The 15,010-nt window shown below is 33.9% G+C and overlaps 1 protein-coding gene across 1 annotated transcript in view; it reads left to right on the top strand.

The window, feature by feature from the left end:
• Positions 1–9,066, top strand: part of LOC135225061 (uridine diphosphate glucose pyrophosphatase NUDT14-like) — a 60,166-nt gene extending 51,100 nt beyond the window's left edge. The window contains exons 2-6 of the mRNA XM_064264327.1: positions 3,411–3,511; positions 4,669–4,777; positions 5,181–5,391; positions 6,078–6,154; positions 8,771–9,066. Coding sequence (XP_064120397.1) covers positions 3,431–3,511; positions 4,669–4,777; positions 5,181–5,391; positions 6,078–6,154; positions 8,771–8,925 — 633 coding nt within the window. The 5' untranslated portion in view covers positions 3,411–3,430 and the 3' untranslated portion in view covers positions 8,926–9,066. The remainder of the gene's footprint in view (positions 1–3,410; positions 3,512–4,668; positions 4,778–5,180; positions 5,392–6,077; positions 6,155–8,770) is intronic.
• The last annotated feature ends 5,944 nt before the right edge of the window (positions 9,067–15,010 follow it).

Raw genomic sequence — 15,010 nt, 5'->3', positions numbered from 1 at the left:
TATACCTACAACATATGTTGTTTACCTGTCTATTCCATGTTAGCTGTCTACCCTCACCAAAGTCAATCAGCTATGTATATATCTGACAGGTAAGTTGATTGTATGAAAATGATATTGTTATAATACAATAAAGTTTCATACATACTTACCTGGCAGATATATACGATTAATGGCCCACCCAGCCTCCCCGCAGGAGACAGGTGGAAGAGAAAAAATATGAATAGAAAACGGGAATGGTTCCTAATCCTGCCACCCAGGGCAGGACGGTAGATCACCTGACCTACCTGCAGCGTGTGCTGCGAAATTTGAATTTCTGTCGGGGACGACGGAGTCTTAGCTATGTATATATCTGCCAGGTAAGTATGTATGAAACTTTATTGTATTATAACAATATCATTTTTCTTGTTTCCTCTTTCTATATCTTTACCAAGCTTGTGCTAATTCTCTGGTACTATTTCACAAAGTGACACAGGCTTGGCCCAGAGAAGGGATTTTGATGAAGGAAAAATCTATTTCTGGGCAATGGCCCGTGTCGCCCAGTGAAATCCCCCCCTATATCTCTCCCATCCCTGTGCCCAAGCTTGTTCCTCTAACATCAAGGATGGCCACCAGAGGCGCTGGTGGTGGCGTCGGTGGGTGAGTAGTAGTAGTTGCTGGCGCGGGCTGTGTACCAGCTCTCTCTGGCAGGGGGATTTTGATGGAAGAGAGATCTAAATGGCAAGCGGTCTGTGGTAGTGGTCTCACTCGCCCCAGTACCATACTGACACCCTCTTTTTATTTAGGGTGAGCGAGTCAGGATACTCTGACATCCCCCTCTTTTATTTTTCTCTGGTAATGTTAGTATTATTTACCTTAGAAATATGAACTGAAGGGATATTTCACTGGGCGACACGGGCCATTGCCCAGAAATAGATTTTTCCTTCGTCTAAATCCCTTTTTCGGCCTGTGCACAAGAGGGTTAACTTTGTTGAGATATGTTTGCAGCATGGTTATTAACCCTCTTACGCCGATTGACGTATTTAACGTCGAGTCAAAATGTCTCCCGTATGCCAGATTGGACGTATCATACGTCGGCTCAAAAAAGTTTTTTTTAAAAATTCGCGGAAAAATACTTATAGGCCTACCAGCCGAAAACTTTGTATCACGCGCCTTGGGGGATGCTGGGAGTTCACGGATCAAGGCGTTGTTTTATTTACAATCGCTACGCAGGCGCGCAAGCGCGAATTTCTTTCTTATCGCACTAAAAAGTATCCAGTGAACACATCTCGGAAATTATTTCGTCACTTTGACATATTATTGGCACCATTTTAAATTATCCTTTACATGAAGTATTATATATGAAAATGTGCGCAATTTCATGCACAATACAACTAAAAAATACTCATGATTGTAGCTTTTTATCAATTTTGAAATATTTCATAAATAAATAAACGATCAGTGCAAAAATTTTCAACCTTTGGTCAACTTTGACTCTACCAGAAATGTCGAGAAACGCAATTGTAAGCTAAAATTCTTATATTATAGTAATATTCAATCATTTGCCTCATTTTGCAACAAATTGGACGTCTCTAGCACAATATTTCGATTTATGGTGAATTTATGAAAAAAACTTTTTCCTTACGTTCGTACGATAACTCTTCCGATAAATTTTTTCGTGCGATTGTCCTAATGTTTGCACCCTTTTAAATTTGCCGTTACATAAAGTTTTATATATGGAAATTTGCGCAATTTCATGCACAATACAACAAAAGACAACCCATGGTTGTAGCTTTTATCAGTTTGAAATATTTTCATATAAATAACGTTAAGTGCAAAAATTTCAACTTTCGTGTCAGCTTTGACTCTACCGAAATGGTCGAAAAACGCAATTGTAAGCTAAAACTCTTATATTCTAGTAATATTCAATCATTTACCTTCATTTTGCAACGACTTGGAAGTCTCTAGCACAATATTTTGATTTATGGTGAATTTATGAAAAAAAAAAAAATTACGTTCGCGCGGTAACTCTTCCGAAAAAATCAGAATTTTTTTGTGCGATTGTCGAAATGTTTGCACCATTTAAAATTAGCTGTTTCATAAAGTTTATATATGAAAATGTGCGCAATTTCATGTAGAATACAACTAAAAAATGATTGAAGGTTGTAGCTTTTCTCTTTTTTCGAAATATTTGCATATAAATCACGATAAATAGAAAAAAAACCACGTTCGGTCAAATTTGACTCTACCGAAATAGTTGAAAAACGCAATTGTAAGCTAAAACTCTTACGGCCTAGTAATATTCCGTTATGTTTTCTTCATTTGAAACAAATTTGAAGTCTCTAAAACAATATTGTGATTTATGGTGAATTTTTTGAAAAATATATTTACCTTCACTCCGCGCGCCGATTCGCGGCCGCAAGTCTCCGAATACGTACAATGGCATTATCCTAATATTGACTCCTTTTCATATTAGCCTTTTTATAGAGTTTCATATATCAAAATGTGCGCAAATTCATGAAGAATACAATAAAAAATAATTGAAGGTTGTAGCTTTTTCCATCTTCGAAATATGTGCATATGAAAAAATATATATTATTAAAAATTTCGACATTCGGTCAAATTTAACTCGTCCGAAATGGTCGAAATCTGCAATTCTAATCTAAAACTCTTACAGTATCGTAATATTCAATCATTTGTCTTAATTTTGAAAACAAATTGGAAGTCTCTAGAACATTATTTAGAATTACGGTGAATTTTGAAAAAAATATTTTTTTGCGTCCGCGCGTTACGAATTCGTACATCATTTTGTGATAATATTTTTCCGGTGTTACTTTTATTGTTTTACAATGTATTATATATTAAAATGATCGCAATTTAGTGTACAATACAACGCCAAAAAAAAGTAACTGGTTAGCTTTGATCGTTTTCTGCACAGCGTGATTTGAATACAATTATGTATGAATTTTTTTTTTTTCGCTACCATATATCGCATTATTTACATATGATAATGATATTATTTTTCATTTCTGATGGTTGCATTCTAAACTTCAGGCAATGACAAAAAAAGGAGCCAAAAACAAAATGAACTCTTAATCTTCAAAAGTACGCGCGCTGTAATTTTTTGAAAAAATTATTTTTTCCACTTCCGCGCTCACTCCAAACCAGGCCCGGCATATCGGAGACGTTTTGATTTTTAGGGCTCCGGCTTAAGAGGGTTAACAAATATTACCCTAATGTAAAGTGAACACTGTTGATGCATATCTCAAATTATGCAGTGTTTTATGTTTAATTCATCATTAGCTTTTACCACTGAATAGATAAAACACTGCAGACAAACACTGTACATCATTTTCCTTGTAAATTAATTGTTACTATTCAGTATTTCAATTTCCAATTAAGGTTGGTTACCTATTGTTTTTATTCTTTTCCAGAAAACTGAGCCAAGAGCAGCATGGATAAGATTGAAGATGTATCTGTAGAACCACTCACGGAGTCAAAATTTTTTATTCCTTACCGAATGCATTATAAACAGGTTAGAAATAAGCATTCTTTGTACCTTATGTTCTTGACAAGTATAAAAAATTTCTCTTGACTAAATATGTATTGACAAGTGTAGGTTATATTCTGTGAAAATATTCAGGTGTGAGTATGCATTTTTTTTTTTTATTTGCTGACAACAGATTTTGCGCTGAATTTTTATTATTGTCTTTTAAATTGCAAACTGTTAATGACTTCAACCAGGATATATGGCTGTCTCTATATATGGATGGCCTCTTTTAAAGAAGTATATAAGTAAAACAATGTAAAAAAATTGTTGTGTAAATTAAATAAGTTAAATGAAACAATAAAAAAGAATTTATCTACAATATGGGATGGTGAAGAAATAGAGAGTTGACAAGTTCAAATATTTAGGGTCTATAATAGAGGCTGGTGGAAGAATGGATGAGGAAATAAAACTTTGGATACAAGCAGGATGGAACAATTGGATGGCTGCCTCTGGAGTCCTTTGTGACAAAAGAGTGACATTAAGACTAGAATGAAAGTTGAATAAGGGAGCAATAAGACCAGCTATGCTATATGGTACAGAAATGGCAAGTATGACAAAGGCAGATGAGAAGAAAATGGACGTAGCGGATATGAGAATGTTAAGATGGATGTCTGGTGTAACGAGGGAGGATAGGATTAGGAATGAGTATGACAATTCAGAAGGGAAGAAGACATACTGGAAGGCATGCTATGGAGATGGAAGTGCAGGGTAAAAGACGAGGAGGGCCAAGAAAGAGATGGAGAGACTGTGTGAGGGAAGACTTGAGAGAGAGGGGACTTGACGAATCAGAAGAGCACCACAGAGGTAGATGCAAGTTGCTCATCTAAAACAGCGACCCTATATATAAATGGGACTAAGCTGAGAAGAATAAGTTTATCTGAAATATATGGCCATGTACATACAAGTAATATTAATTTTGCTAATGTACCATTTTGGGGTTTTGGGGGGTTCATTTTGACCCATATGAGACAAATTTGTGGGTCTTATATAATGATAAAAAATCTTGATTGCTCATAAGTCCGAGACTATATTCTGGTTATGTGTGTTATCAGAATCACAAAGTATTTCATTGTCCCTTTTTTGTGCATACCTTTAAAACATTTCATTTCCTATTACAGTACCTATCATTTTTCTGTTTTCAGGATGGGAAAAAGAAGGTATGGGACTTAGTAACCCAGCATGAAAGTGTTTCAATCATTATCTACAATACCGACAAGAAAGCGCTTGTGTTCGTACGACAGTTTCGCCCTGGTACAGAATCGTCATACAGTATAATTATTTTCATGAAGTTTCAAATATTACAATCCATAATCTTGACTCTGTTGAATTTTCTTTCTGCTCTAAGTTGCCTTTTTTTAAGACCACTGGTCTTCTTTTCCAACTGTACAATATATACATTAGTGGTTACAGGTTGCTTTTCATCAATTATTTACCTGTTCAGGTGGTACAGTAATCCTAAATTACCAGTTTGGTATTTTCTGAGCCATATTACTAGTTTTCCATTTATGCTAGAGTACACTTAATTTTCTCTATAATTCACACTCTTCTTGTACAGTAGTTTCACTTTGAAACCTGTGTGCTTTTGGGAACTCCTAAAACTACTGAGCATCCCTGTCACAATTGTGAACACTAAAATATGCATTTTCATTCACAGCTGTGTATTATAGTATTGTGAGACATAAGGAGCCAGACTGTAAAGTTGTTGATACTTCGAAGTTCCCTGGTGTGGATGGCATCACTCTTGAACTTTGTGCTGGGATTCATGACAAAGATCAGTCACTAGTTCAAGATGCCAAACATGAAGTTCTTGAAGAGTGTGGTTATGATGTCCCATTGGAGAAATTCCAAAAAATACTAACCTTGAGGTGAGGTATGCAAAACTTCTTATAATTTGCAAAGCTATTTTTCCTAAACAGTGGTTTAATGAGCTTATTAAGTGCCATTGGTCACAAAATTTGCTTTCTCATTTATGATGTTTCACTGCACTGTGGAAGTACAGCATGGTTTACTATGTTGGTTTGGTTTTGTGAACTGAGGGATAGAAGGACAGAGATTATGGCTCCATAAGGTTCAATATGATTTTGCCTGAAAAACCATGAAAGGCTTCAGGCTTAACAACACTCCTTGATATTAAAGCCAATTACGTACTATTCTTAATAAATTACCAAGATTTTCACTGATTTGTAAAATGGGCAATCTACTGGAGACTTGTGTGCTTCATCAGCCTCTTCTTTCTCCTTCTGTATCTTTATAGACAGTGAAAGTATACAGACTAATATATTCTGTTTTTCTTTGCTATAGATTACTTTTTTATTATATGGTAAACATGGAGTCCATATTCAAAACTGTGAAAGTAGAATGTATTAATCATGGGCTACAGTATTCAGCATCTGTAAGATCATGAGCCTGTCATTACATCATTGCAACTGATTTTGGAATTAACCCATCACTAATAAGGAGGACTTGCTGTACAGAGGAGTTTAATATTTTATGATATGCCCTTTTAAAATATGTGAGATTAATACTGACATGTCCTTCCCTGTATTAACAGATCTGGTGTAGGAGTAACAGGAGATCTTCAGACAATGTTCTATGTTGAAGTCACAAATGAGATGAAGAAATCTCAAGGTATGATTTTGTGTTATCTTAGTTTACAAATATGAGATTCAGTCGCAGAAAATTACTCTTTATAATACTGTAGCCCCTAAATTGTACTATGCCCAGTGTGTTGTTAAGGTATTACTCTACTGCACCTTAAATTACCTTGCATTACTTGACTGTGTAACACTCAAACATATAGAGTGGTACTTATGCCATCCTCTCGGTTAAGAAAACTTTTATAAGAGAAAATATAGTTTATTAGAATTGTATCAGAGGAAAAATGCATATCCTATAACTATTTTTAATAGTTACTGTATAGTAAGATCAAGAATAAACCTTGTAATTTAGCACTTAAAGGACAGAATTAGATAATAATTTAGGCGAAAAAGTAGAACCTCTTGTAATTTAAGGAGTGTAAGTAATGCTTCTCACATACATTTTTGGCTGTCCAATATCTAAATGCTCACTACAGCTACCTGTCAAAGCAAATCAAACTAATATTTCAGGACATGAAACTAGAGGAGCTGTAATTTGCCACCAAATTCAATCAAAGCAGTAATGATTAATTTTCTAGCTAAGGTTGCTAGTGTCAGGAATAGTTTGGAAAGTCAAGACCCTGAACCAGAGAGGAGAATTTCTTCTTTTTTATCATTCCCTATGAACTCTGAATGATAAAGATGTAAGTTTTCATGGACATACCATAAAAAATGTATAGGCATTGAGTAGTTTGCAATGATGTTTGGAAAATGAGAATGATCTGTTGCCTGTCAATACTGACCTAAGACCCATTAGATGATAATTCAAACACTGCAGAAATGTTAGGCAGAGGTGGATGGATAGAAAAGGGTTGCTAATATCAATTCTATATTGATGTCTTTTTGAGTGATTCATACAAGAAAATGAGCTGAGGTGAACCTGGCTTCTGATTAAAAACCCTGGCCAAAAATGTTAACTCATGCTGGGGACACATCCCTTTCATTTGATATGGCTAGTGTATTGATGGCATCTTTTAGTACTGTAAAATGCCTTTGAGATGGAGACCAGTCCTGACACATCTTACACATAACCCTGTTTGAGCAAATTTAACCCAAGCACTACTATATGTAAACTGGGGGATTTTTCAATGCTGCACATGAAGTTTGTCAGGTACACTGAAACATCAATGTGGGATTTTATTACAAATAATTAAATAAAATATGTACTATTATTAAATGCCAAAAGCAGATTTGTGATGATTTCATAATTAATAATAATAATCCTGCAAAACAACTTGGAAACTAGATGCTGACGTAGCTCCAGGACTCATGCAGAAGAGTGTGCTCCTAGAAACTGCACATGGTAAGACAAGTGATGGACTCCTAAGAAGGAAGGATGCAACCTGGAACCCCACGCTATAAAAACCACCAAGTCAAATAGGATGACTGTGATAGATCCATAACAATAATAATAATAAATGGTATGAACACCAACCTGAGGGAGTGACAGAAAACAATCAGGCAAAGATCCTCTGGAGCTATGTTATTAGAACAGATAGGGTGATGTATGCCAATGGCTCAGTCCTGACGCTGATGGACAAAATCAAGAAGAAAGTATCACAAACAAAATATTAGTCACTGATGTTGCAGTACCATCAGACACCGGAGTACATAAGGAAAATGAGAAAAAATTGATAAGTATCAAGACTTGAAAATAGAAATTAAAAGATATGGGATATACCAATGAAAATAGTACCCATAATCATAGGAACATGAGGCATGATCGCAAGATCCCTGAAAAGGAACCTGGAAAAACTAGATACCGAAGTAGGTTCAGGATTCATGCAGAAGAGTGTGCTATGAGAAACAGTGCACATAGTGAGAAAAGTGATGGACTCATAAGGAGGAAGATTGCAACCCGGAACCCCACACTATAAATACCACCCATTCGAGTGAGACAGAAAAAAAAATAATACGTAATAGTAAAAGTAATTATGCTATAATTATCATAACTATATACATACAGTTAATTCAGTGAATATCACCCCGTACAAGAAAGCTAAGGCACGAAACTACATCAAATAAAATAACAAACAAATTAATATGCAAAATTGCTAAGAGTTCCAGTTCCACAAAGGAAAAATCTTACAAATGATCATAATTAAGCATATGGCCACTGTAAGTACTGGCAACTTTATCACAGACACACAATGTTAATAAGTTTACTACTAATGAAAATATACAAAACACAGTTTGTGACTCACTAACGACTGGAGAGAATACTGTACTTCCACCAAAAACACAGAGAAAACCATAGACCGAATGGGTGTCCAATGGAGAGTTTCCTACCTACAGATATACCCAAGTGTTCAACAGTAGGACTTACCGAAAACCGAAAATGCCAAATTAATCACTAACCAGCATCACAAAGGAGGTTAATAAGAGTAACAACTTTGCATGAGTAAAACAATAATAAAGACAGAAATAAGACAGTGAGGGGCATTCAGGGACCACAATGCTTGGTTAGGTAGAAAAGGGGACTCCTGGAGATTACTCTGATGCACAAATATTTGTAATGTGTTTGTGGTGAACCTAGCTGCACTTTATAACCACTCAGTGGATAATTACATGTTTGTGCGTAGATACTAAAAAATCACTTATTTTCCAGGTGGAGGCTTAGAAGCTGAAGGTGAATTAATTGATGTGGTTGAAATGTCAATTCCTGAAGTCCGAGCTTTGATAAGCCAAGATACAGTGAACTGTCCTGGAGGGTTTTTATTTGCTGTTATGTGGTTTTTGCACAACAAAGCCCCAAAGGATTGATGTGTGTATAACCTTTAAGGAAAATTTTTGCACCTTCAAGAAGTCTGGTGCATTGCAATTGAGAATCAAAATTTTGCTGTGGGCATTTTATATCATCCTTAATTTCAATATTGATAATCTGTATTGCACTTTCCATAAGTAAAACATGAAAATGAAAAGCAGTTTCAGGTTTAGCAAGCCATTTGTATTGGGTTAAGTAGATTTTGATGCATGATATGCAAGACAGAAAATACCAATTAATTTCAAACTGTGCAGGCTGCTGCATTTTTCCCATAAACCAGATTTGTAAAGGGACCATAGGCAAATGCTTTTGCTATCATTAGACTTTAGAGCTTAGAGTGAAATATGTGTAAAGTGCTAAAAGATTTCTCTACAGAGTTTAAACAGTATTGTTTGACATGTGTTCCCAAGATTAATATCGGTGAAACATACAATACCTCAAATTATATGTTCAGTACCTTTTTTGACATACAGTACATTCATTATTGTAACATTGTTTTGTAGCAGTTTCATTATGGTAATTTTAAATTTAATGCATTATCTTAAAGGCATGATTAAAAAATTGTTACAAGAAGTGTGGACTGTGAAGGAAATAATTGTGTGATTTACCTATTGTAATACTACCTCTTTTGAGTGGAAAGAAATTTATATATGCACTTTCAATTTCAATTATTACAGATGGTTACCTGATGAAGATGGTTACATAGAATATTATTGTTGCTGTTGTTATGATTATTATTGTTGTCACTGTTCAGAAACAGACTGCCTAATCATTTCAGTAAAGTACTGAATTTGATAAAATAGGCTACATCTTATATATGCAAAGTTGAGGTATCCTGTAGGCTAATGTTTAGCCAGTCAGTTACTTCTACTTAGCCCAATTCCATAATGGTGTAATATTATTTCCTCAAATTATATTAACCTTTATGATACTATTTTCTGTTTTCTGAAGTACTCATTATCATCATCATGAATAGTTTTACAATAGTTTTCCCTTTGTGGGGATTAGATGTTTAAATGAGTTCTCTTCATTTTCCTCTATCCTGTGCTCTCTTTACCTGAGCTCTAATCTGGTTTAGGTCGTCATCTGTTTCATTTCTCGAGGATTTCCCGGGCCTTGTTACAAGTCCTCATCTTGTTACTTCCATATCTACTACTTTTCCAGTCCCTTTTCATGACATATTCAAACTACTCTTTGAAATCTTAGTCTTTGGAAATCCCATCTCTGCCATTTTCCCAATTTTAATACATTCTTCCCCCAGTACTCTAGCCATGTCTTAACATTAAGTTTTTACAATGTCCAACATCTCCATTTTCCTTGTCATTGCTCATTTTTCTAGTGACCTCTCTTTTCATCTGTGTTGTTGTTGCTGTTTCTTACAGCTTCCTTAACAACTGCTTCATAGTCCAGTGTGTTGCTAAGATAATGGAAATTTAAATTTTCAACTTCTTCCAAGACCTGTCCATCTATCCCTCTCTTCCCCTCTGTATACATACATTTTGTAATCCTGAGCATGCCTTCTGACACCAACTGTTACTCTTGCTATAAAGTACAGAGCTCACTCTCTCCCCCACACCTTTCTCATAGCCACAATCCTAAATGTACTCTTTCCTTTGCTTCCTTTCTGGTCACTACATATATGGTAATTTTCTGATCTTTCCATTCCACTTATTCACCTGGTAAACATTTCCATGATCTCTTCCTCCGATTCTGCATTTACCACTAGGTCATTTGCATACCGCATTCCCCAGGGGCCTCTTTTCCTACACACTCTTTTATAGCTACCTCCATTACTATGATAAATATAGTATATTATTATTATTATTATTACTTATTTTTACCACCAAATTTTTATATTGGACAGGTAAACACCTTAAACCAACCTTACTACACTATACTTAACCCAAATACTGTATCAGACCTTTATAATTTACAAGGTTGTAGTCCTAAATTTATTTATCAACAACAAATAACACTTTTGCTCTATGATAAATGGGGAAACATTTAAAATATGGAAGATAAATTATTGGTGCTCCAAAGTGAATTAACTGTTATGAAAACTAGCTGGCCACAAATGTTACATTATTATCACAAAAAATCAGGATACAATATAAAGTAAAGGGAAGCTGAAGAAGATTGTATTATGGGCAGTATCAGTACCTTTCTGCAGATGAAGAGTGAGAAAAATATATATTTATTTATATACAAAGAGATTTACATAGGACAGATGACTGTGTCTGGGGTCATTTAGGTGACAGCCAACCTCAGAGGAAAAGGAATAATTTTCTTCAGAATGAGTTTAAAATAAAGGCCTTTCTATTAAAGGTGGTTTCAATAACTATAAATATTAATACAGTATAACAAAACTTCTTTTGTCAGTTACAGTTACAACTGACTTTTGAAAAGATTAGCTTCCAGTTTATGTTGTGATTAATGTTTAGGTCATTATTTACATAGTACATCACACAGTATTTCAATGAGACCACTGAGTCTTAAATGCGAAAGTGATGATTGGAAAGTTTGACAGCTAGTTGGCAAGTTACCAGTGAGAATGGATGAGAAGTAAAAAGCATAAAACATCACAGCTGAAGGGTCGCTGCAAAGAACCTTCAGTACAGCGCAGAGTAAGCCATGGAAGGCCAACTGTAAGTTATAATCCCCCACTTCTTTGAGAATACGTATATATGACTAGTACTGAAAGAATTTTGCTTTTGGTTTTTATTGACAATTGACAAGAATTTGTGTCCAGGTCATGGAAAATTTTCTGGGAAACTTCTATATTTCATGTCTTGAATGCCTGGCTATGATATAATTACACATATCCAGGTACTCATCCTTAGTAAAACCTTATAGTACACATATAAATGCATGTTATAGTTCCTTTGTTATTCAGCTGATAAGGTGCAATGTAACATTCTCCTGCTTTCCTTTGATTTATATGAACATTGTTTCTTTGCTACATACTTTTATGATTGTTAATTCTAAGAGAAACAAAGATGGAAAGATGACTCTTTCCATATTTGAAATACTGCTGCAAACTTGAAGAGCCTCTTATTTGTGCACCATCTATGGATTTTTGGTTTAGTGACGGGATTTTTTACAGAATGCTTACCACTGCCAAAAAAAAAGACAGCTTGCTGGATGTTTACTGAAGTAGTTGTAATGGGTAGAATTCACCAAAGGATTGCTCACTATCTATTACTGTTCACTAGCATACTATTAACAGTCTGTATAAACTTGAATCACCACTGAAGTGCTTGTGTCATACAGTATTGCATGAGATATGGATGGCTTAAAAACAATAGTTACAAGAAGTGAATGTGTATACAGTATACATGAATCTTGAAAATTTATTAAAACTCAGAAAGCTAATATGGTAGTCTTGTTATCTGTTGCTGTATATATAAGAACACAATTATTTCTTGCTTTAGTACTAGTATTGTATTATATAACAGTCTTTTTATTTTGTATCGAAAACGAGACTGATATTCATTCTCTTATAGCAGCATTAATTCTGTTGTTAATTTGGTCATGAGGCGGTTGGTTTGGTATAATTTGGGCATAATTATTGGAACATAAAAGTAAGAAAAACACCCTGCCATATTTGAATACACTCAAATTATGACTATGACTTTTATTTCCATTACTGTATAGATAATAATTCATTTGTAACTCCATATGAGCCTTGCCCTTTTACCAGACTTCAGTCCCTAAAAGTAAATAATTCCTTTAGTCCTTATGTTACCTCAGTAGTTCCAAGTAACTTCTAGTAAGGGTGTGTTTTATATAAAACCTCTTCATCTCCAGCACTTTCATTGTGAATGCTGAGATGTAACAAGTAGAGTACTTAATACAGGGCTGTAGAACATTACTGAATCCATTTACACATACTTTACTGTACTTAAAAGAGAATGTTATGACTGATAACACTACATCATACTTGGCTTAGCAAACATTTATTTTCTTTTTTCACTCCTATGGTTAGCAAATTTGAATGCAAGTTCTGTACATGCATTTAACCACTATACGTACTGTACTGTATTTTAATATGGGGCTGTTGCATTTATTTTATTTTACTGTTACTGGTAAACCATCTGCTATTAGAGTAGTATAAATCAGGTATGGTCATAAAGTACCACAGATTTAGTTTATTATAAATGAGTATGATGCTATATGTAGTACATAATATTGAAAAGTATTATAAGCCTAATGCTTTTTTAAATGAATTGTAAAATGCCCCCCCCCCCCCCCCAAAAATAATAGTTTGAATTTTTTTTTATTCCAAAAATAAAGGTTGTACTTGGTTATTTACTGGATTTGTAATGATTGTTACATTAATTCCATAAAATGGATATTAATGGCTAATGAAAATGTTGAGAAATGTTTTTTATTTCTTTCAGTGATTTTTATCCTTTCTTTCCCAAAAATACAAAATGTTTGAGTTGGGAAATTATATAGTGCATTATTTCAACCTTGGGGAACAACTTTACATAAAGATTTAATTTGGTGCTTTTTTTTTTTTTTAGCAAAGTTATAGTGTTTTGGTATAAAAAAAAAAAAAAAGCTTACAGATCACAAAGAGTGATGAAAATCTTTCAAACTTAGTAAATCCATCAAAAAGAGATTAGAAGAAAAAAGGAAATGAACACTCATTTTCCTATTAATGAACACTGCACTTGCCTCCTACTGTTGTACAGTATCATATAAAGTAGTTCAACAAGAGCTGTGAAAAACTTTTCAAATCTCTCACAAGACTTGCCCAATAAAATTTGCTTATAAATGAGAGGTGAAAATTAGAATCTAGTAAAGTTGAACAATTCAAAGCAACTGTGAGGAAAGAAACTAAGATAAAAAAATAATATGCAGAAAGCAATGTAGCTTGGAACTGAAGTGATGATGAAAAAACTAAAGTACATACATACACTCATACCTCAGTTAAGGGATTGTCCTGATTAATGGACAAATGGACAATTTGGTTAAAGGAGTTTTCTCCAAAGAAAAATTTGCTCCATTAATGCGAGTCAATTGTATTTAGCATAAGTTCGTTCTGTGGTGGTTTCCTTCCATTTAGCTCCTTGCTGTCTCACTTCTAGGTTGGTTGTGTTTTTATTTTTATTTTTTTCATTTTTACTCTAATGTACTGTAAATGAACTTTTAGACTATACTTTTAACTTTTTTATGTTTTTTTTATCTTTTTCTTATTTTGCAGCCCCAAAAGATGTAATTCAGTAAATAATTGCGAAACGTCGGCAAAAATAATAAAAAAAAGACAGTCTAGTGATGTGTGGTTTGCGTCCGTCTTCCCCTCTGATTATGTCGCTTGGAGTAGTTCCCTGTGCCTGTATCACTGTATATATATATATATATATATATATATATATATATATATATATATATATATATATATATATATATATATATATTATATATTATATATATATTATATATATATATATATATATATACATATATATATATATAATATATAGAGAGAGAGAGAGAGAGAGAGAGAGAAGAGAGAGAGAGGAGACTTAACGTAATAGCATCGATAAGTAATACTGGCTGCAAAAGCGTTTGTTTAATTAGAATGTACAACAAGGAAAGATAACAGTATTTTTTAAGTCAGTCTAATGCGTCGAAAACGATTTGTTTGTTATCAAATTAAATAGACAATTTAACCTCTTGTGAGAGATATAAAAAAAAAATTAAGGATATTTAACATAAAATTTTTTTTACTTGTGGTAAACCCCCAACAAAATGAGCGTCGCTAGAGATCGTAGCGCTATCGCTCTACATCGGAGAGACAGGAATATCGGTATTTGATTTTTGCGGCGCCTCAACTCTGAAGAAGCGCGAGCACTAAAATTGTCACAATACATAATTACAATCTAGTGGTCACTTTTTATTAATATTTTTATATATATATATATATATATATATATATATATATTATATATATATATATAAAATAAATTTTGGTCCCAAAATTTATTTATATACTGACAATGAAATCGTAATCCTTAACTGATAAAAAAATCAAACAAGTATAGAATTCGTTTTATTAATGAAATTTCAGGACCGAAT

This window comes from Macrobrachium nipponense, chromosome 12, assembly GCF_015104395.2.
Source record: "Macrobrachium nipponense isolate FS-2020 chromosome 12, ASM1510439v2, whole genome shotgun sequence".
Classification (NCBI taxonomy): domain Eukaryota; kingdom Metazoa; phylum Arthropoda; class Malacostraca; order Decapoda; family Palaemonidae; genus Macrobrachium; species Macrobrachium nipponense.
The sequence above is the reverse complement of the archived record's forward strand: the minus strand, read 5'-3'. Positions and strand labels throughout refer to the sequence as shown.